The sequence below is a fragment of the Gymnogyps californianus genome, chromosome 4, assembly GCF_018139145.2.
Source record: "Gymnogyps californianus isolate 813 chromosome 4, ASM1813914v2, whole genome shotgun sequence".
In the NCBI taxonomy this organism is placed as follows: Eukaryota; Metazoa; Chordata; class Aves; order Accipitriformes; family Cathartidae; genus Gymnogyps; species Gymnogyps californianus.
The window spans coordinates 6,602,586-6,623,356 of record NC_059474.1 but is presented as its reverse complement, the minus strand read 5'-3'; the positions used below and the strand labels follow the sequence as shown (position 1 = coordinate 6,623,356).

The window sequence follows — 20,771 nt, the reverse complement described above, 5'->3', positions numbered from 1 at the left end:
ATTCTTAATTACTGGGTTCATACAAGCATATTTGTAGTCATATGCTTACATATGCAAGAAATGTCTTACTTTTATGGAAAGGTAAATATTGCAACTTAGTTGTCACTTCCAATACTGTAAAGAGAGGAAAAATTCACATCTAATCATTGAATCTTCATGTCCATGTCCACTGATCTGCCTCACTGCCTGAAGTCTGGAGGTCAGTCCAGCCTCTGCTTGCATGTCTTAACCTCCAGAAAACTTCATTGAACTATTCCAGGAAGGAGGTAGCTGGAACATAGTTTTATCATGCTTTTTCCGCACCCTCAGCCATGTGGAAGTTGTCCCAAGGTTCTCAGTTTGGTTTGCTTACTTGCATCTTGCATGCAGTACTGTCGGTAAATTCGTGTTGGTAACTGTGATGATCTTCATGCTCCCATTTTCTTAAGCTCACTTTTCTTGTATTTTTTTCAATTTTTAAGGTGGAAAAAATATCATTGGTTCAAAAATTAGAATTTATAGCCTGGATCCATCTACTCAGTGGTTCACAGCAGTTGTTGTCAATGGTAATCCAGCTACAAGAACTCTAGAAGTCAACTGTCAGGAGGTAAGAACCAGTTGCTGTGGGTTTACAAACGGAGATGGGGAACGGGTGAGAACTTGTATTTATATCCACACCACCACGATTTTTAATTCTGTCCTTACTGTAATAAGCTTAAAAAAATGGGGATCAATGTAGCGCAGAATGATCTCTTACCCCAAAGTGTTTCTGTATGTTGCTGGTAGAATTATCAAATAACAAATGGCCTTCTACGTAAAATGAAGGAGACTTGGAATTTTTATTTGAAGAGTGAGGCAAACGTATGATCCTGGTTTCTTTGCTTTCTATGCTGTGTAGATAGTGCTCTGAAGCACAAGTTTATTTGCATGTTTTCATGTAGAGACATTGTCACAACAATCTATTGTTAAATTCAGCTTGGTATTCAAAGAAGCTACAAGTTAAGTGTCTAAGCTTAGTCTATACCACAACATCTAAGATAAATACATTCAAGCAGTAACTTTCACCTCTCTAAATGGCTGCTTCTGTGTTTTTGTTCCCTTCCAAGATTCCAGCTTTAAAAACTCTTGATCCAGAATTAATTCACGTTGAAATCATATATGACAACAATGGAAAATGTGGTAAGACCTATTATTGCTTGTCCTGCAAACACTAAGTAGCATATTTGTGATAAATAGACTAATCTTGATCACCGCCTCTTCCAGATAAATCTAAAAGAATTGGGGGCATGAAAAGGAAGTCATCTGAGAATAGTGGAAGTGTTGATGCTAAACACACAAAATCTTCTCCTGAGGTAATGTCTTGCTATGTTATATATGACTGTTATATAATGGTTATGTCATTTCTCAGAACAGTCTTAGATAAGGGTTAGATAGGAAAGTGGAATAATAATATAATCCCTAGGAGGGTGTGTGAGTTCTTTGAAACTTGTCTAGGCATGGGTAAAACATCTTGCCTTGTGATAATCGGAGAAAAAGTTACTGAGCCTTGAAGGTTGTTTTTTTAACTGTGCTTTTTGCCCCCTCCTCCTGCTTAGGAATTAGCCTGCCTGGTCATGTATTCTGTAGTGGGAGAAAACACAAAGCAGTTCTCAAGTTTATAACCTTTGCTTTTCATGTTCTTTCTTTAAGTATTTTGTACTTAAACGCAAAACCTTCAGCTACACTTACATGCTTTGAGGATTCAAGCTACGCAAGCAGCAGTCTGGAAGAGTGTTGTTTCAGTTCAAAAAGGGGATATGACTACTTTTCTAGTACTTCCATGTCTACATTTATTTCTTTTGTGAGTGACCTGCCAGGAATCGCTGAGATCTAAGAAAACTGTCTCAAAGGTCAAAAGACGATCTGGGTAACTTAAGTGTAGGAAAGCAAATGAAAAATAATGGCTTGGCTAAAGAACAGTACTTCAAACTTGCCTTATAATTTTGCCCCAGTGTTTCAGACCAAAAATTGCATTTTAGGCAGGAATAGCCTTCTGGAAGCTCTAGAGTGGTGGTGACGTGGGAGGTTTGGGTTTTGTTTTGGTTTTTTTGGCTTCGTGTTCTTGGCTTCTGTGCAGTCAGTCCTGTGCCGAGTCAATTGTGCAGTTCTGGCTAATGACTGGATATCGGTATTAGAAATCTTTAATGGCTTCACAAAGATACAGCATGAGGTAGCAAGTACAGGATAAGATTCCTCAATGAAGAGAGTCATCTATCTTGTATTTACTGCTGAGGAAGTGCGTGCAGCAAATCAGCGTGAAGTAGCTAGTGCATTGCAGTTGTACTCTGCTTATGTTGTTTCTATAGCCCATGCTTGAGTACCTTTAGCATCTTTCAGGGGCTCAGTTTGCCATTCTTTAGGTTTCTGCATATTCAGCCATTGAGCAGCCTGCTTGATGCATACAAAGCTGGTCTTTATTTCATATTCCAAATGTCCTGCAGAAGAGTTATCGTGATCTGAATTCATAGCTTGTTTCACCATAGTTTTTCCTTATAGTAGTGAAGTTATTTAATTGTAATTTTCTAGTCTGCCATCCTTCGAAGGACTGGATCCTTTATCGCTTTTGTACTCTTTGGGAAATGTCTTGCAACTATTTTCTCAAAATGGTTACAAGTGAGTGTACTTCCTAATAAGGAAAACAGAAGCTCTGTTTGTTTCTCTGATTTTGGTGGATGTGAATATATGGGAGTGATAAGCTGAAGCCATATTTTTTGTTTTACTTAGTATGTGGTAGTACTCTGATTTCTGATATGGAGTTAATTAATGCCAGTGGTTTTTTGAGAGCTTGTCTCGATGCCTGACAGCTGTGTTATACCAAAGCAGAAAGGAAATATTTTGGAGTTGATGGTAATGAGTCTGTAGTGTAACTTCCAGCAGTAAGTTGAGCATGTGGGAGTGGAATATGGATGTTAGAGCTGAGGAGTGACCCCCACAGAAAACTGCTGTTTTTGAAGGCACTTGCTAATTTGGTAGGCCTGTTGTATTCCTAACAAATTGTAGATTTTTGAGGCTGGTGATTTAATCAGCACAGGATTTCTTTACTTAACACTTTCTAGAATCCCAGTACAAAGATTTTTCTCACTACAAGGAAGTCCACATCTAGATTTCTGGTAATGTTGCAGACTAACTTCACAGTTTTAATTTTCTCTAGGATTTTTTAGATGAGCTCTGAAAGCTATTTCTGAATTCTGATTAGTGCAATTATTTTAAAAAGATCATTGCACTGGCATCATGAAGAGCAGAGCTTTCTATCTTCCTTTTCACTTTCTTAATACACCTTCCTTCCCCCAAAAAGTTTGTTGTTAATTGGGAGAAAATGAATTAACATGGACAGTGTTTCGTGGAACCTGTAAGGTTTAAAAGGACACTCTAAGGTCTTTCCATGTTATGGACTGAGTGAGGAATGGTCTTCAACGAGCTTTATTAAACATGGTGGGAAGGGCATTAATGTATTTTTCTTTTTAAGCTGAACCCTGCAAAGCAGTATTTCTGTTATCCTGAATTTTCCTAACTGTTAAAATCTCCCTTACAGGTTTCTCCCAGTCAGGGACATGTGCAGTCAGTACCAACCGTGCTGGGTGAAGCATTGCTAGGATGTACTCCTGCTAATAAAGACCAAAGGCATCAAGGCCTGCCCCTGCCAGCTAACTCACCACCCAATCTTGGTGCAGAAACTCCTCAAGGGTAAGGAATCACTTCATGCTTATGCAGACTTTTTTTCCTCCAAAAATAACTTGATTCTTAGCAAAACAAACTCAGAGGTCATTCTAAAGAACTGTAGTAACTAGTCTTCTGTAATATTGGCATAGAAAAGTGTTAGACTCAATTGCCCTGGATGCATAATTTACTTGCTTATGCCGTATTTCTCTTTTTTATCTTTGAGGTAGTTGTCCTTCAGTGTCACAAGCCAATGTTACAGCTCCGTTGTACCCATCTGTAAACTGATGGGTTATACGTAGGTGTGGTGCCTACTTCTTGTCAAAAGTATTCCTCCCCTGTCCCCAAGAAAAATAGAATGCATTCAGGCAGGTGTCCTGTACGCTAACTTCTTGTAGATCTAGTACAGGTCCTCAATTATATTTCTGTTGAACAGCAGGGACTTGACTTCTTTGTTACCCCCAATTCTGTCACAAAAATGAACATAATGGTAGAAATGGTGTGACAGGAAAACTCAAATTTTGTGTATTAGCTTTAAAAGTGGTGGTATAGGTTTTTTCCACTTGCTTTTGTGTTTGTATCACACAAGATAAATGCAGAAAAGTGGGTTTTTTTTTTCGTTGAGCTTTTTGTGTGGGAGCAGTTTTACTGTCTCCAGTATAGACTTGTAGTGCCAGCCAGAAGTTCCTTGAGTATTAGAATCTTCTCACATAGACATGCAAGTGAAGTGCATTTGGTTATACAGCTGTTGCATGGAGAAAATAAGAAAGTAACTGTTTAATTGTGAGAGAAGGTAGTGGAGTAGCTGCAATACCTAAATTTGTGTGTGCCTACATGTGCATACAGCTTTTATCATTCTGTCCAACTCTTAAAAAAAAAAAAAACACCACCAAAAAAACCCCAAACAAACCCCCCCAAAACAAACAAAAAAAAACCCTCAAAACCACAAATCTATTTAACCTCACACTGAATTCTGACATTCCAAGGTTTTAAATTTAAAGTACATAAATTTCTTCTTTCAAGCTTTCAATGTGACTAGATTGAGCAGCTGATGCCCTGATTTGTTTGATACCTTTCTCTTTGTCTAATTATTGCATGTTGTGTGTTTCAGCACATGTAGACGAAGCTTACCGGAAACTCATCCTTCTTGTCTTAATACTGGAATTAAACCATTGAAGGAAGATCTGACAGCCTTTCCTAAAGTGGGGTTTATATCTAAAGAACAAACGCAAAATCTTAATGATCAAAATGGTAAATATACCTCTTTGACAACCTCAAGATCTTCATCTTTGACTGATTCAGCTAATGAAAAAGGAACCAACCTGAAAAATACAAATGAACCTCTTACAAAGACCACAACAAACTTTCCAAAAGAATGCATTTCTGTAAAACAGTTGCAACATCTTAACTCTTCCATAGCAATACCCAGAGTCAGCAGCGCTGTTGAACTGCAGCGGACTTTAGATTGTAGACCCTCAACCTCAGATGCTCATCTTCTCTCTTTTACTGAGTCTGGAGTTAAATCACAAAGCAATTGCAATAGCCAGAACAGCCACAAAGGAAACAAGATCGATGAACTTACAGATATGGAATTTTTTATTAGAAGAAATTCAAATGAGATTCTTTATGACAGAAATGAAAATGAAAGCTTTTGGACTGGAAGTGCCAAGGTCCAGGATAATAGTAAGTATTTTTAAAGCTGCTTGTCATTTGAAAGTCCTTGTAGTTTCTGTGTAACTACATACAAGTAGGTCCTTTGTAACGTACGCAAGATTAGTAATGTAAATTGTGTGAATGAATCTGGAATTTGAGTCATTTGTGGGTTCTTTTACAAGGGGAATGCAATAAACTTGAGAAAAACATCCTTTCCTGATAAAGGAAAAGGACTAATCATTCATTTCTAGAAATGAATTTTTGCAAAATGTATGCAAGAACAGAATGGCACAACGGGTTACAAAAACAAGGTTCTGTTTGGAATGCAAATGCTGATGGCATAATGAGACTGCTTTTTTTAGCAATGGTCCTAAATTTTGTAAGCATGGTGAGAGATGGAAGTTGTTCTCAACAAAGCTTTGTTCAAGAGGGGCTTTCATTTAATAACTGTTCTGAAAACACAACAAACAAAAAAAAAACCAACCAACCAAAAAAAATCAAAACCCAACCAACCCCAAAATAACCCACCTTGTTTCTATGTTTTCTGTGGCCCACTTCTACTTGGTGAGCTCTTCAAGTTTTCCACATGGGACAAATGGGAAAGGCTGTGGTTTAAGGAGCTAGACTCCCAATGTTATGCATTGTGCTGTGTGTCAGGTGGTATAGCTGATCATTCAGGGCTCTGGGAATCTCCCTACACACCCACCTCTTCTTTCTTTCCAATCTCATGTTGCTTGGTCTTGGATTACCATGTGCTGTTCCATAATTAACATGGGTACACAGCCAGCCAAGCAGTCACTGTTGTGCCCTGCTAGGCCTCACCCACAATGTGGGAGGAAGAGAGATGTCTGGCATCTGTTATAGTAAGATGCTGAAAGCCAGTGCATCGTGAAGGGTGAAAACAGGACTGAGAAGTTGCCAGGTTGTATTTCTGTCTTCATTACTTGGGAAATGCGGTCGCTTCATGCCCTGGTCTACTCGGTGCTCAGGTACTCCAGCCCTGATGGCTGAAGAACTTTCATTAAAAGCAGATGCTCTTTCAAAATATTCCTCTGTGGAGGAGCGAAAAGAGCTGTTAAACTTGGGTCCACAGACTATGACTCTGGTGGAACTAACTATAGCTTGAGAAAGTCTCTACTGACCTGAAAAGAGGTTTCTGCCAACTGCAAATATTTTAGCATAACTTTGTTTCAATGTAATGTGAAACTTATAGGAAAAGTTGACATGGATCTCTCACTAAAATACGTTTGCTTGCACCTTTATATGAGAAACTGAAGCTTGTCTAATCTACGCTACTCTTCCCTGCAGTAATTGTTCGCAAGTCAATTTTAGCAGATGCTTCTAAAGTGAAGAAGCTGCAGCAAAGTGGAGAAGCATTTGTACAGGATGGTTCCTGCAATAATATCGCGCCTCACCTGCATAAATGCAGGGAATGCCGTTTGGACAGTTATCGGAAGAACAAAGAGCAAAGAGACTCCACTGTCTTTTGTCGATTCTTTCACTTTAGAAGGTAAGAACAATTTTGACTCTATATAGACCTTAACATTCTTTAAATGTGAGTAACATGCCCCATATCTGAGTTGGACATCTGACCTTTTCTCCTTTTCTGAAAAGGGGGGCTGTTGAGTGCTCACTGTTAGCTATAACATGGACTTCATCTTCCAGGACAGATTAAAAAACAGTTTTGGTCAAAATGGTCTCATTTAGGTCTCTGGTTCAAAACTGCTAGATGTTAGTATGTAGCTGTTAAGCTATAAGGCTAATATACCTTACTAATGAGAGGTTGCCTGTGTTTTTTTAGCCCTTAGAAATTCTATAACTGCTTAATTTGAGTAGAAAATATTTTGGCAGGACTTAGAGCTCTTTATTTTGCTGTTCTGGGCTGAGTGCCAACGGGATAACATGAGTTTAGTTTGAGTGCTACAGCTCAGTAGTATTGGAGATACTAGTGAGAGGGTAGATTCCATGCATGTCTCCCGAAGTTTAGTGATTGGACATGTGAAATGTTAGACAGATATCCACAGCTGCGGAAGAGTTGCAGTGAGTAGCCAGGGGCTTTCAGCTGGAGTCATGGAATAGTGATGGGCAAAGTAATTATTTACATTGTGTTGCTCAGTTCTTTGTTCCACTTTACACTTGAGAGTTTGTGCCACTTCTTTAAGCTTGCCATAGAAACATTTAATCAGTACACTCACTGGGTTTCAGGAGGGCAGATGGGGAGGGTCAGCAAGGCAACTTTAAGGAAAATCCAGTGACTGCCAAGTGGTGGTTGCTTTTCTAAACCTACTCTGCAGCTTCAGATCCTTTACCGCCCACCTACACCCCCCAGAGCCTGATTCTTGAGTTGAACAAAGTCTTTTGATGTTTTATCTCTTTAGTTCTTAAGACATCATGAGGAACCCTTTCAAAATGGGTGTTAAACTGTTACTTGAAGCCTATCTGTAAGCCCAGGGTGGATGTTGTCAAACTGCAGTGTCTGGCTGTTTTTTAACATGTCCTTTCCTTTGTTTTCAAGTTGTGTAAATTTTTTCCGTGAACTACTTGATCTTATGTCCAGATATTGTTGCATGCTTCTTTTTATTTCCCCCCACACCCATTTCAGCTTTGAGGCACAGACTGTGTTTTATGGCAAGATGGTAACACTTGTGATATTAGAGAGGAAAAGCAAAAATACTAGTTACCACAAGGAAGATGGGAAGCTTACTTATTCTCAGTTTTCCTTTTGATTTTCAGAGGAATGACTTTCTTTTGAGTCTCTAGGTAGAATAAAAAGAAGCTATAGGCCTGAAGACCTTTTGAAGAGAGAAAACTGAAAGCAGAAAGGTTACAAAGATTATGAAAAAAAAATACTTACACTTTCATTTGTTTCTTGAGGTTTATTCTTCCACCACAACACCATCTCCCTTGCATGTTTTGTAGCTAAAGGTTTGGGGGAAAAAAAAAAAAACGAAGATGTGTTACTAATCTGTTATTTAACCTCAGATTAGTGATTTTACTATAGTAAATCTTGGGATAATCTGACATTAATTGAAATGTTCAAAAACGTGAGACCAGAGTAACAACAGACTATGCTAATTCATCTTCTCAGGGTAAAGATCCAGACTTGCAGTGCAGTTCAGAGCAGGTGAATCCTTCAGTTTAGAACTTGAAGCTGATGGAACCATCCTTTTTATTGAATGTGAAATCTGCAAAGTCTGAAGATGGTGTTTGTCTGGTGGTATCAGTTGCCAGCATGTGTTTTCTTGCCACACTTAACACTAGAGTGAGCACATGTTGTCATCAGAAGTCAGCTTCCCTCTACAGCACTTAGTAAAAAGGTTCCTGAAAACAGGAGCAGAACTCTTACTCAGAATCACTCAAGAATATATCTTACTCAAATTTTGCTTGATTTCTTTTTTTTGGCAGCTACTTCCAAATTAATTGTTACTGAAATATATTCTGTATTTAAGGTGTTCTAACTTCTCTTGAGTTGTACATAGTTCTAGATTAAATTCTTACTGTTACCAATGCATTTTAAAAATTGTTAACCTTATTTGGTTTTCTGTGAATTAAAAAAAAAAAAAACCTTTAGTTAGGAAATGTACCTTGCTACAAGAAACTGATGTTTTGAGTCTTTTTTTTTTTTAAGACAAGCAGTACATTAAGCATGCTTAATGCTGATGACCAGTATGTTTACTCATGTCTGTTGTAACCATTAAGAGTTAAACTCATTGACATACAGTATACATGTTTACAATTCAGGCATTGACTCATTGGAATGAATGTAAACTAATAAAAGATTTGAGATGTTTTTTTTCTCCTTTTCCCCCTCTTTCCACAGGTTGCAGTTTAATAAGCACGGAATACTGCGTGAAGAAGGTTTCTTAACTCCAAATAAGTATGACCCTGAGGCTATTAGCTTGTGGCTACCTTTATCAAAAAATGTTGTGGGTCTAGATCTCGACACAGCGAAGTATATCCTAGCCAACATTGGAGACCACTTTTGTCAGCTAGTGATATCTGAAAAGGAAGTTATGTCTACGATTGAACCACACAGTAAGATCAATTTGTATTAAAATAATCGGTATTTTAATAGTTTTATGTGAAACTTTAGGCTTCTGACCTGTGTGAAAATATATTATGACATGTCCAAATGCATACATAAGACTTCAGTGTTTTCCTCTCTTCTCAGAGAGAGGTAATCGTTAAGATCCAGTGTGAACTAGTGTCAACAACTCTTTGCTCACAGGCAGGGAGAAAGGGAAAAGTAATTCTACCCTTCTTTATGTCAGAAGACTCTTCTCAATTTATCAAATGACTTTTCCTGTTGCAGAGTGTAATTCTGTTATGAAACAGTGTGGGGAAAAAAAACACCAAAAAAACCAGCAGGCAGCTGACAACAATCTATTCTTAGCATGTAAATGAAATCAAGCTTTCATTTTGACCGTACAGATTCTGTTAGATTGCTTTGGTCCTATTTTGTTGTTCTTGCATAATGGACCTAATGCTGCCTGTCACGTCAGTAAAGAAATCTTTTTCCTCCACCTGAAATTTTCCAGTAGAACTGTTTCAAGTGATTATATGTACAGCCCTACTGGGAATAGACCAGAGAGGTGCTCTTGATGGGGTAACTGACTGTAGAGCTTCATCAGTGCAGACAGGGCAAACCTTGCATCCGTGAACACGGGTTTTTGGCCACATCAGAACCTTTCTGTAGCAAACATGAGCAGACAAATGGGGAAGGCTGTGATCTTGCATAATCACTTCTCAGAGTTGAATGACTCTTAAAACCATATTTGTTTTTTGGATTATAAGTACATGACTCAGATGCAGTACAGTTTAGAAGACTGTCTACCCAATGTCTACTGCATTTGGGTAGTACTGACATTATATAAAGATTATATCCATTTACCAGTCACTCCAAGGTTTTGCATAGAAGAGAAAAACTGAACAGGCTTAAATGCCCTTCAAAAGGGGAGGGAAGACTTGAGATATTTCAGAAATGCTTGCTGTGGGGTCTTACCCTGGACTATTTGGAATCTGCAAGCACTGCTCTTTGCTTGAACTGGAGCATATTCAGGCCTGTGGAGCCAAAGTATCAATAGCCAGTGAGAGGTACAGACTGGAATACTGAAACACTTTCAGAAGGATGAAATTTTGGGTGGAATTCATGAAACAAAGGGGAGGTGTCGTGTTTCTTAATAGCAGAGGATGCATCTGTTAGCATACCCACCAGAAACATCCTCTGCTTAAAAAAAACAAAGACACATGTGAGTTCTGGAGTTGGTTTGAAAGGAGCAAAATGTTATGAATTCCTCTTTGTTTATTGCCCTGGCTGATGAGAGTAAGGGAACTCAATTTCATTAAAATGGAGGATATTTTTAATGCCCTGGGTAGGAAAGAAATAATTTACAGTCTAGATATTCATTCTTATTTGAACAGTTCAGTGAGAGAGTGTCCACTCAGTTGGCACAGGAAAAAGGTGGATTCTTCTGCCACCATAATTTGAAGTTATGGTAAACTTTTCTTGGCAGAGTTCAGTTGAAATGATATATTTTCATAAAAATTCTGTCTCTGACAAACTGACCTTTTCCAAAATGTCAAAATATTTTGTTCAGATACTACTTTTTAGGGGATGATTTATGTTTGAATATTTTTGCACTCCAAAGTATGTCTCAGGGTCAGCCCTTCTCTCGTTTACCAGTCAGTTACCAGACTGGTAGGTAGAGCCACAAGACAAACAAGTGTGAGGGAGAAAATTATTTGGGAGAGCCTCCTTAAAGAGAGTTCCTTAAAGGATTAGTTGAAAAGCACAAGTGAAATTATCCCTGTGTAGTAAAAGATTGACCAGTGTAGAAAGAACACCTTGTTAGGTCACATTGCTCCTTGGCCACCAAGTGCCAAAAGGAGACCTACAGAAAGAGGAGACAGGATCAAACTACAGAGAGGAAACAAAAGAATAGGAGGAGTGGAAAAGGACAAAATTCAGAAAACTGAAATATGAAATGACATGCAAAAGATAACAAAAAACCCCCCTTCATCCTATTTTGGGGAAACTGGAGGATTGGCCTAGAAAATGGTAAATATAGTGCATGTTTTTAAAAGGCAGAGAAGAATGGAGCTGGTGATATTGAGACCTCTGTCTCCTGGAATAATTTTGAAGCAAGTAGTCAAACACTTTTTACCTCCTACTTAAGAACAAACTGTGCCGAACTATTCTAGTTTTGTTCCATACATAGTTAATGGGCATTATACAGAAGAAAAGCAACAGATGTCTTGGATCCTGGTGTGGTTTTTTTAGCATACGTTAGGACGTGGTCTCTCATAACTTGCTTTTAAAATTAAGAAACGTCGTGGGCAGAAAAGTTTCAGAGAAGTTACAAGTGTGGAAGGAGGTAGGAGGAGGCAGATGTGTGCTTTTTGTCTAGTCTAGTTTTCTAGCTGGCAACATAATGAAATGAAGATCAGGCTAAAATAATCTGTACATAATGCAGCCCTGGAAGGGCTTGTAATTTTTTGGAAGACACTGTCAACGTTTGGGATGTTTTGAGTGAACTGAAGGAGTGACTTGGTGAGGAAAGGTGGAATATAATGGGTACATAAGAAACCTGAACAGCAGTGGTCAGTTCCTCAGAGAAGAACAACTTGCCATTCTGAGGAGGTCTGATACATGCCTATAAACATATAGCAAATACACTAAAAGGAAGAGAACTACTTGCCCACTATGTTATTGAATTAGAGGGCAAGGACAAGCTGGTTGTGGCAAGCTAGACATTAAGCTTAGCTTGCTAGTAGTAACTTAAGTTTTTTCTAGAGTAGCTGTGGAATTTCCACTTAGGAGAATGTCAGCAGTGTGCCTGTTAAGTTGGGCAAATACTTGTCAGGAGTAAGAGATGTAGTTGGTGCTGTACAGGAGAAAGCAAAATGATCTTGATTGCTTAGACTCTGTTCTGGAGCTACTTTTCTGAACCTGTAACAGCAAAGGCTTTGTTTTGGAGTTCCAATACAAAAACAAGTCTGAGTCTTATATCACTAAAGTGTTTTAATGTAGCTATATTTAACATGCAAATATTTTGTTTTGTTTAAACTAACACTTTGACTAATCTGTCAATTACCACAGGACAGGTAGCCTGGAAGCGTGCAGTTCGTGGAGTTCGAGAAATGTGTGATGTCTGTGACACCACAATCTTCAACCTTCATTGGGTCTGCTCTAAGTGTGGCTTTGGCGTGTGTGTGGATTGTTACAGGATGAAGAAAAAAAGCTTACATGAAGGTGAGAACGCATATTGCTACTTTAAACAAAGAGGGGAGAGGGGAAAGAAAACCTGTATTTTGAACTTGGAAGTCCATAACAACCTTAAAACAAGACAATAAATGTTCCCAACAAAAAGAACATGTTGGAGACCTGTAGTTTGGTATATCAATAATAGTAAAATATGTAGCCTTCCAGAGGAGGATGAAAGATGCACTAATAAAACAATTTAATGGTTTTGTTTTACAGACGATGACTCGGATACCTTCTCCTGGTTTAAATGTGTGAAGGGACAGGTACATGAACCAGAGAATCTGATGCCTACACAAATAATTCCTGGAAAAGGTATTTTAAATATTTGATTGGGATGAAAAAACGCTGTAGGCTTTTGCTGTCTTTTGTATGTTGTTGATATTGTACTGAGGGGTTGGTGTTTGTTTGGGTTTTTTTAGTAATTAAGTTAGTAAAAGCTTAGTATTTATTGTCCAAAGACTGGAACAGCCTGTGTACTTAGTACTATTTTATTATCTTTGATCTTTACAAAGAAGTAGCAAAACTTCTTGTTTAATGATGAACTGTTTGTGTACTATTGTTTACCTGCATAGCGTACACAATTTCTTAAAAATTCTTATTGAGTGCTGGATGTTCCAATTACATGTGAGCTCACTAATGACTCTTTCTTTTTTTTTTCCTTCAGCTCTCTATGATGTTGGTGATATTGTTCACTCCGTAAGAACAAAATGGGGAATAAAGGCAAATTGTCCATGTGCAAATAAGCAGTTCAAGGCACTATCAAAGCCAACTCTAAAGGAGGATTCAAAACAGGTATTGCTACTGTCTCACACTATGTCTGTGTAGTATAGGTTTGCCTCAGTCTCCTACCCATGTTTGAAGCCAACGGTAATTGACTTTGTAGGTATGCCAATCCCGACTACTACTGATAACCCCACCATGCAGGTTTTTGTTCAAAATTTGTATTCGGTATTCATCTTTCTGGTTCAGTTCTTTTTTTTAAGTTTTGGGGAAAATCTCATTGTGTCCCTTTGACACGCTGATGCCTCAGTAGGTGATGTATCCTTGAAAAATGCTCAGTGAGGATTTTTTAGAGCAAAAATAGGATTAGACTGAGCGAACCCTTAAGAGAACAGTCTTAAGAACAGACTAGTGGGAATGGTTGCAAAGTGTAAGCTATCTCTCGCGTCCTGGAGATGTAATACATGCAGCATCTAAAAGAATAAGTAGGGTGGAAGAGCACTGGAATTCATACAGGAACTACATGAATAAAATTGCGAGGGCTAGAGCAGTATGGAGAAGCACTGATTTCACTGGGAATCCTGATAGAATGTTTGCTGCTAATTATACTAAAAAAAAAAACCAAACAGAACTCCACCATATGTTTATTTGTAAATGGATGTAGTATTTTTTTTGCTTTTGAAAATAGAGCATGAATTAATGGCTTAGTTTTGCAGCATCTTGCAAGAAACCAGCTGAATTAATTAATTTTAACTTTGTTGTATGCTTATTTGTAAACTTATGTTGAGAATAAATGTGTTATCTTAAGTGTAAGAAGCAGGCTGAACTTGATTTTGGTGTTGGTAATCAATAGAAGAGATGAAAAATATTGTGAAGTGTTAAAAGTGAGGAAGATGGTTACGTGATTCAAAAGTTAGCATATGACTGACCTAGCTTCAGTCTTCTGTTTCTTGAGATTTCCTCTGTGACCCTGGACAAACAGCTGCCTTGAAATTTATCTATACCTCTCTTTTGGTAAAATTAGGTACCGCACTGATTGCGTGAGGATAAGCGTATTAAAGTTTGAAGCATTTTATATTATGTCATGTTTGGAATCCTTAGCAAGCATCAGCAGTCATTAAGAGATGAAATAAAGAAGGTAACAATAGGCAGACACAGGATCAGAATAATTTCTTGACTGGAAAGTATTTGAGCAGAGAAGAAATTTAGCCAGTCATGCAGGAATCCCAGGTCAAAGTAGTAGTTCTGGTTAGTCTGTTACCTAGTATCTCCAAACGAGTAGATAATACAGCTGCACAGGAGATGTACAGTAGTCCTGTGCTTGGATTGTGCTGGCCAGGCTGGTGCTGCACTCATATGCAGGTGACCTGGCAGGTGAGTGGACTTTTGCTGCCTTCTTAAGGGAAAAATTTAGGAGCGCTATGTATTTGTTCTAGTCCACTGAACTAGACTCCAGCTTAGCCCTTGTCTGAGCATCAGCTATCGCTAGAATTGCGAGAGTGCTGTTATTAAAATTACATTTGGTTCCCAAAGCAGTCCCAGAAAATGCATCTGGGAAACTCAGCTTTCTGTGCTTGTCTTGAGGGGTGATGGACTCTGCCTGTTCTTAAAGTTGGGAGATCCCGAATCCTGCTAGATTGTCATCCCTGGCTGATACCAAGATGCAATGCTGACCTCTTGTGGAGATCAGATATTTTTTGAAGGACCAAACCATTTTTTTGGTAAAAGAATTAATTTGGACATGATATTGCTTGCTTCTCCTTTTTGAGTAGAGTGTGTTTGTGTCTAATCAAGTTCTCACTTTATGTTTTCAGAACTTGGTACCTGGAGAGAGGACCAGCCTTCAACATAACAGTTTTGTCCTGAGCCCACAAGTCACTACACACGATCCTCCTCTAAAGTCAGCAATTGGAAGTAAACAAACTGCTTCAGCAAATACTTCTCCTTCATTAAGTTGGTTATCAAATCTAACAAGTGGAAACGTGAATAAAGAAAACAAAGGTATGTGCAGAACCAGTGAAGAGTAAACCCTTTGTGGCTGTTTGTTGGAAGACTATAGATCAGACCCAGCAATATCTTGTGTTGAGAATGATATAATCTGCCTGCTGGGATGGGTGTTCAGTGCCTGTACTGCAAAACTGGCCCATGGCAATGACTTGGAGTAAAACCTGGCAGGGTTAGCATATTCTTTTTTGAAAACTGTATTAATATCCTATTGATGCAAGTATTCTTGAAAATTCAATTTGAGAATGTATTTATTTTAGAATGTATGATTTTAAAAACTTTGGAGTATTGGAGAAAGTTAAGTGAAAGGAGTATTTCATCTGCATGTATTGAGAGGAGATTTAGATATATGTGTACATACATGCATGTATGCATATAGGAGTATCTCGTTGTCTTAAAATAAAAATCCAAAGCATATACTTCTCATGGTTCAGAGGATTAATCCTTGCTTCATTCTCAGATGTGTTCTTTTCTTCATTTCAGAGAAGCTCCTCCTACCTAAGAACGAAAATAAACCTCTTCAGACACTCCCAAGTTTAGCTAAGCCTGTTGCAGCTCTGCAGACATTCAACAGTGCAATATTAACACCTGTGAGCAACAATAACACAGGTTTCTTGCGGAATCTGTTGAACTCTTCTGGAGGAAAGGTATATGAAAAACTTTGTTTTACATGTCTGAGTTGATGCCAGGCTTAGACTACTGTTCTAAACCTGTGAACAACTACCATGGACGTTAGTCACAGTAGGTAAAATTCTGTCTTCATTTGGGAAAAAGGACTTAATTCAGTGTCTGTGTTGCAGTGCTCCAGTTAGTGCTTTCTAGAGTAGTAGCTTAGTGGTACTATCAGCAAGTCTTGCTTGGTAAGGGATTGGGAACCAAGTGGTAAAGCAGATTAATTTACTGAGCTAGTGTCTGGCAGGTGCATTGATTGGCATGTCCATTAGACTCAAAAAAGAAGCATCAAGGAACTTACAGATGGAGGGAAAAACATTCTGTGGTGGGTGACTGTCCTTCTCGTACCTCATTTGCACACTGGTTCACTTCAGGTGTTCCTGGGCTTTGTTTGCTCTTACAGATAGGACTTCAAAATGGTGGGGTAAAATATTGGCCTTGAGAGCTCCTTGATGAAACTGCATTTCTGTTCTTTGACATAAAGTCCTGTTCCATGCTGTATTTCATGGTTTTCTGCAGCATTGCTGAAATGTAAATCAGAGCAGAACTTCTTATGCCAGAATGCTGTAGACAGTGTCAGAAATGGCATTGGCATTTAATGATGGTGAGTTTCTAGACAGCAAAGTTCTGCAGATTTTTGTTTCTCTGCACGATTGTGAGCTCAAGTGAAAAATTTTGAAAGTGGCAAATACCTTCTTTAAAGTCTGTAGGACAAGGCAACAGAGAAGTGCACCAACTTCTGTTTTTTTCTTCTCTCTCTTTCTCTCTCTCTCTTTTTTTTTTTTTCTTTTTAAATCAGACTGACAATGGACTCAAGAGTACACCCAAAATCCTTGATGACATTTTTGCTTCCCTGGTGCAAAATAGAACCATTACAGACTTGCCTAAGAAACCTCAAGGATTGACTATAAAGCCTACAATAATGGGCTTTGATACGCCTCACTACTGGTTATGTGATAACCGTTTGCTATGTCTTCAAGATCCCAACAATGAAAGTAATTGGAATGTCTTCAGGGAGTGCTGGAAGCAGGGACAGGTATTTAAGTTATTCTTTTTCCATTTTCAGTTCATGTGCTTTGCCCTTTAATTGAAGTGCAGGTACAAACTTACTGCAATATTAAGCAATGCTAAACCTTCATAAAAGGTACTGCATGAACACTGTAAGATCCTTGGATGAAAGAATGTATATTTTACTATTTGAAATCAGTTTCTAAACATGCTGCTGAACTTACGGCTCTGTATAAAAAGCTGCCTCATAGCTTGAAGTAAAGAATGATCAAATTGACGGCATAATTCTGGTAAGGCAGGCTGACCATTTATTTTGGAAAACACAGTGTTCTCAAAGTGCCTGTGTTCAAATGTTCAGTACGTTTTATGCATTACCCTATTCTGTTTGGAATTAGAATTTTTGGTGTTTAATAATTCTTCAGAATATGTTGTTATTCTTCACAGCCTGTAATGGTGTCAGGAGTGCATCACAAATTAAACGCAGACCTCTGGAGACCAGAGTCCTTTAGGAAGGAATTTGGCCAACAGGAAGTAGATCTGGTTAACTGCAGGACCAATGAAATCATCACTGGAGCTACTGTAGGGGATTTCTGGGATGGATTTGAAGATATTTCAAGTAAGTAGTGTGAATTTTTGTTCCAATGGGTAAAATATATTCAGCAGCAATAATTTTGCCCTAGCACAAATTTGTCATCCTTAAGCAGTGTAAAAGACGTTCCAGGCTTTTTCTTCATCCTGGACAGTGTGTCTGCAATGTATTCTCACCATGTATGCTTGCGGGATGGTGGACTGAATAGAAACCGTCAGCCCCATGGAGGACTCTCCTTCAGGAGTACGTTTGGCTGCCTTTAGTCTTTTGGGGAAGCATTCTGAGAAAGTTTGGGATCTTCCTAGCAAGTAGGTTCACCTGTCAGCTTTTTTCCCCAGTTGAGTGAAACATAAAAGAGCATGTGTAGGGTTGGTGCTTGCAAGGTAATTGCGTTCTGCTGTTTCAACTTGCAGATGCCTTTTGTTCCTAAGGAACTAAAGTTATTTTGTACAAAAATGAGTTTAGGGGAGGCTAGCATGAGGTTTGACATTGTTTTCACTTCTGGGTGAAAACAAACTTCTTCCAGGAGAATTAATACTTGCCATGAGCACCTGGAGCTCTACTTCATCTGTTTGTGTGATGTAAACTTACAGAATTTGGTACTTCGGGCAAGAAGAGTGGGAGCTGGAAGGCTCACTTACACCTTTTTCTTCTGTTACTTGATCTTTGAAAAGATTTGGCTTTATCATCAGCTACTCTAGCCTCAAACACAAAACAGTTGCCCAAGCTAAATTGTGCGAATTGCTTGGGCAGGGGAGCTGGTGAAGGCTACTTGTCTAGTCTGAAATCTCCTGTCTTAACAACATTTGTCGTGGCAGTAATATCCAACTGTGGTGTCAGATGAACTTGTATGTCTTGGGTTCTGCATAAATAGTTGTGGAATGAACGTGATTTAAAACTAAGATAAGGATTTCTTTGTCTTGATTCTTTGGATTTTGAGTTGTACAACTATTAAAAACTAAGACTTGTTAATATTTGACAATAGGTCGTCTGAGAACAGAAGAAGGAGAGCCAATGGTGTTGAAGCTTAAAGACTGGCCTCCAGGAGAAGACTTCAGAGATATGATGCCTTCTCGGTATGAATTTACAGAGACACTGTTCATCATTTGTGTGGTACACCCCCAAAATAATGAAATGCAGGAATACTGTTACATCTTGACACCTGCTTCAGCTTTGAGAAGCAGTTTGTCACATGTGAACCATTTTGTTTCTCAGAGATGCCTGACACAGCTGGAAATGCTAAACAAGTTTTACAATAAATTTTTATGTAGTTCGTTGTATTTATTGCCAAGTGAAGTGAGTATGTAAAATTGCTAATGATTGGTTAAACTTTGGAAGCTTCCTAAAAGCCTGAGTCATTTTGTAATCTAAAGTTCAGTTGAAGCTTATTTTTTTTTGCCAAATGTTTTTAAGTATTCTGACTTACTCTATTTGATACCAGCTGAGATGATTTCACAAGCAAATAGCAGTACTCCAGAGCAGTTAATTTTGTTTATCTGCTTATATTCCTGTGTCTTGCTTGTTTTGTTCCTTTTTGTGATGTCCAGTAACCCCCCTGGGGGAATGAGTACAGTTTCTTGACTGGAGAAAGCTTTTGTTGCAGTCTATTTTAGTCTGCTGCTTTTATCAGTTCCTAACATTAAATTGTGCTGTATTACTTTAGGTTTGATGATTTGATGAAAAATATTCCATTGCCAGAATACACTAGGAGAGGCGGCAAGCTCAACCTTGCCTCTCGTCTTCCCAACTATTTTGTACGACCAGATTTGGGCCCTAAAATGTACAACGCATATGGTAAGGAATTTTTTCGCTCTAAAGGTCATGTTGACCACACATTCAAATTAAAATTTACTGTAAATTAAATGAATCCTTGCTGTTGTAGACAATTTGATTAACCTCATTGATCTGAAAACATAACTTCGGCTCATGGGTATTAGTGATGTCTAGAGCATTATATGACATTTGTTTTTTGTCCAGGTGGTTTCAAGCCAATAATATTTATTCCCAGTCTTCCAATCAACTTGCTCCACATGTGTATACACAGCCTCTCTTTCCTATAGCTGGCCACATGTATTTGTTGTTTTGCTACTTCTGGCTGTATCACTTTTGTTACTTCTCCTTTTTGGGCTGCATCATTTAGTTTTTAATCTCTTCTCGAGCAGTTCTTTCCATGGCCAGTTCATCTGCTGTCACTCAAAAGGCATTTAAACTGAAGCATGATCATGGCCAGTAAAGAGATCGTGGCTAGTAAATACTGTAGCAGCTGCCTTTTAGAACGAAAAAGAGACACTTTCTGAGAATCCTTTATTCTAAACTGCTATAGAAACCCTCTCCTGGCAGGACTTAAATGTGACTTTTATGTATCATACAGGCTAGGTATAGATATGGATCTATATGTCAGCCTGTAAACTGATCACTTGGGAAGACCCAAACAAGATGGGGCAAGGTCTTGGATATAAAGTATGTTGCTGTACTGGAATCATTTGCTAATAAAAGTAAAAGCTCTCTGGTCTTTCCCCTCCAGGCTTAATAACACCAGAGGATAGAAAATACGGCACAACAAACCTCCATTTAGATGTGTCTGACGCGGCTAATGTTATGGTTTATGTGGGTATCCCCAAAGGCCAGGCTGATCAAGAAGAAGGTAAAGTCTTTCTTGTGTTCTGGGGGGCTTATTTCTGTGGTTGGAGGGAAGGTCCTTCAGTGTAACTGCTCGTGCTTACCCTCAACAGAAGTGCTTAAAACCATACAAGATGGTGATTCTGATGAATTGACAATTAAGCGTTTTACTGAAAGTCGAGAAAAACCTGGAGCTCTGTGGCACATTTATGCTGCTAAAGATACAGAGAAGATCCGGGAATTCCTTAAAAAGGTAAGCTGTTATATCTTAAAAACTGATCTTCTGTCTGTGTAGGCTTGCAAATATGTGTCCTTGGACTTTTCTCTTCCTTCCTGTCCCAGTTGTTCTGGAAACAAATGTACTTGAGTTGTATCCAAGACAAAACTTCTCGTGTGCCATGAATCTTGCAGGATCTGAGAAGGGTAGCGAGTTGAAGCTTCAAGTTAGCCTCTATGTAGATACACTGCTTTTGCCCACGCTTCCTATAGCATAAGCAATGATGTTATGTAATGAACAAAAAAATAGCTGGTTTGGATTTAAGCAAAAACACCGTCTAATCTTAAATT

At 38.5% G+C, this 20,771-nt stretch overlaps 1 protein-coding gene across 1 annotated transcript in view; it reads left to right on the top strand.

Moving 5' to 3' along the window:
• Nucleotides 1-20,771, top strand: part of KDM3A (lysine demethylase 3A) — a 31,380-nt gene that overhangs the window by 7,465 nt on the left and 3,144 nt on the right. The window contains exons 5-22 of the mRNA XM_050895729.1: nucleotides 462-586; nucleotides 1,086-1,158; nucleotides 1,243-1,331; nucleotides 3,551-3,702; nucleotides 4,787-5,358; nucleotides 6,637-6,838; nucleotides 9,149-9,363; nucleotides 12,428-12,580; nucleotides 12,809-12,904; nucleotides 13,257-13,384; nucleotides 15,127-15,313; nucleotides 15,800-15,963; nucleotides 16,788-17,024; nucleotides 17,441-17,612; nucleotides 18,571-18,661; nucleotides 19,249-19,379; nucleotides 20,110-20,229; nucleotides 20,318-20,457. Of these exons, the coding sequence (XP_050751686.1) occupies nucleotides 462-586; nucleotides 1,086-1,158; nucleotides 1,243-1,331; nucleotides 3,551-3,702; nucleotides 4,787-5,358; nucleotides 6,637-6,838; nucleotides 9,149-9,363; nucleotides 12,428-12,580; nucleotides 12,809-12,904; nucleotides 13,257-13,384; nucleotides 15,127-15,313; nucleotides 15,800-15,963; nucleotides 16,788-17,024; nucleotides 17,441-17,612; nucleotides 18,571-18,661; nucleotides 19,249-19,379; nucleotides 20,110-20,229; nucleotides 20,318-20,457 (3,047 nt within the window). The remainder of the gene's footprint in view (nucleotides 1-461; nucleotides 587-1,085; nucleotides 1,159-1,242; nucleotides 1,332-3,550; nucleotides 3,703-4,786; nucleotides 5,359-6,636; nucleotides 6,839-9,148; nucleotides 9,364-12,427; nucleotides 12,581-12,808; nucleotides 12,905-13,256; nucleotides 13,385-15,126; nucleotides 15,314-15,799; nucleotides 15,964-16,787; nucleotides 17,025-17,440; nucleotides 17,613-18,570; nucleotides 18,662-19,248; nucleotides 19,380-20,109; nucleotides 20,230-20,317; nucleotides 20,458-20,771) is intronic.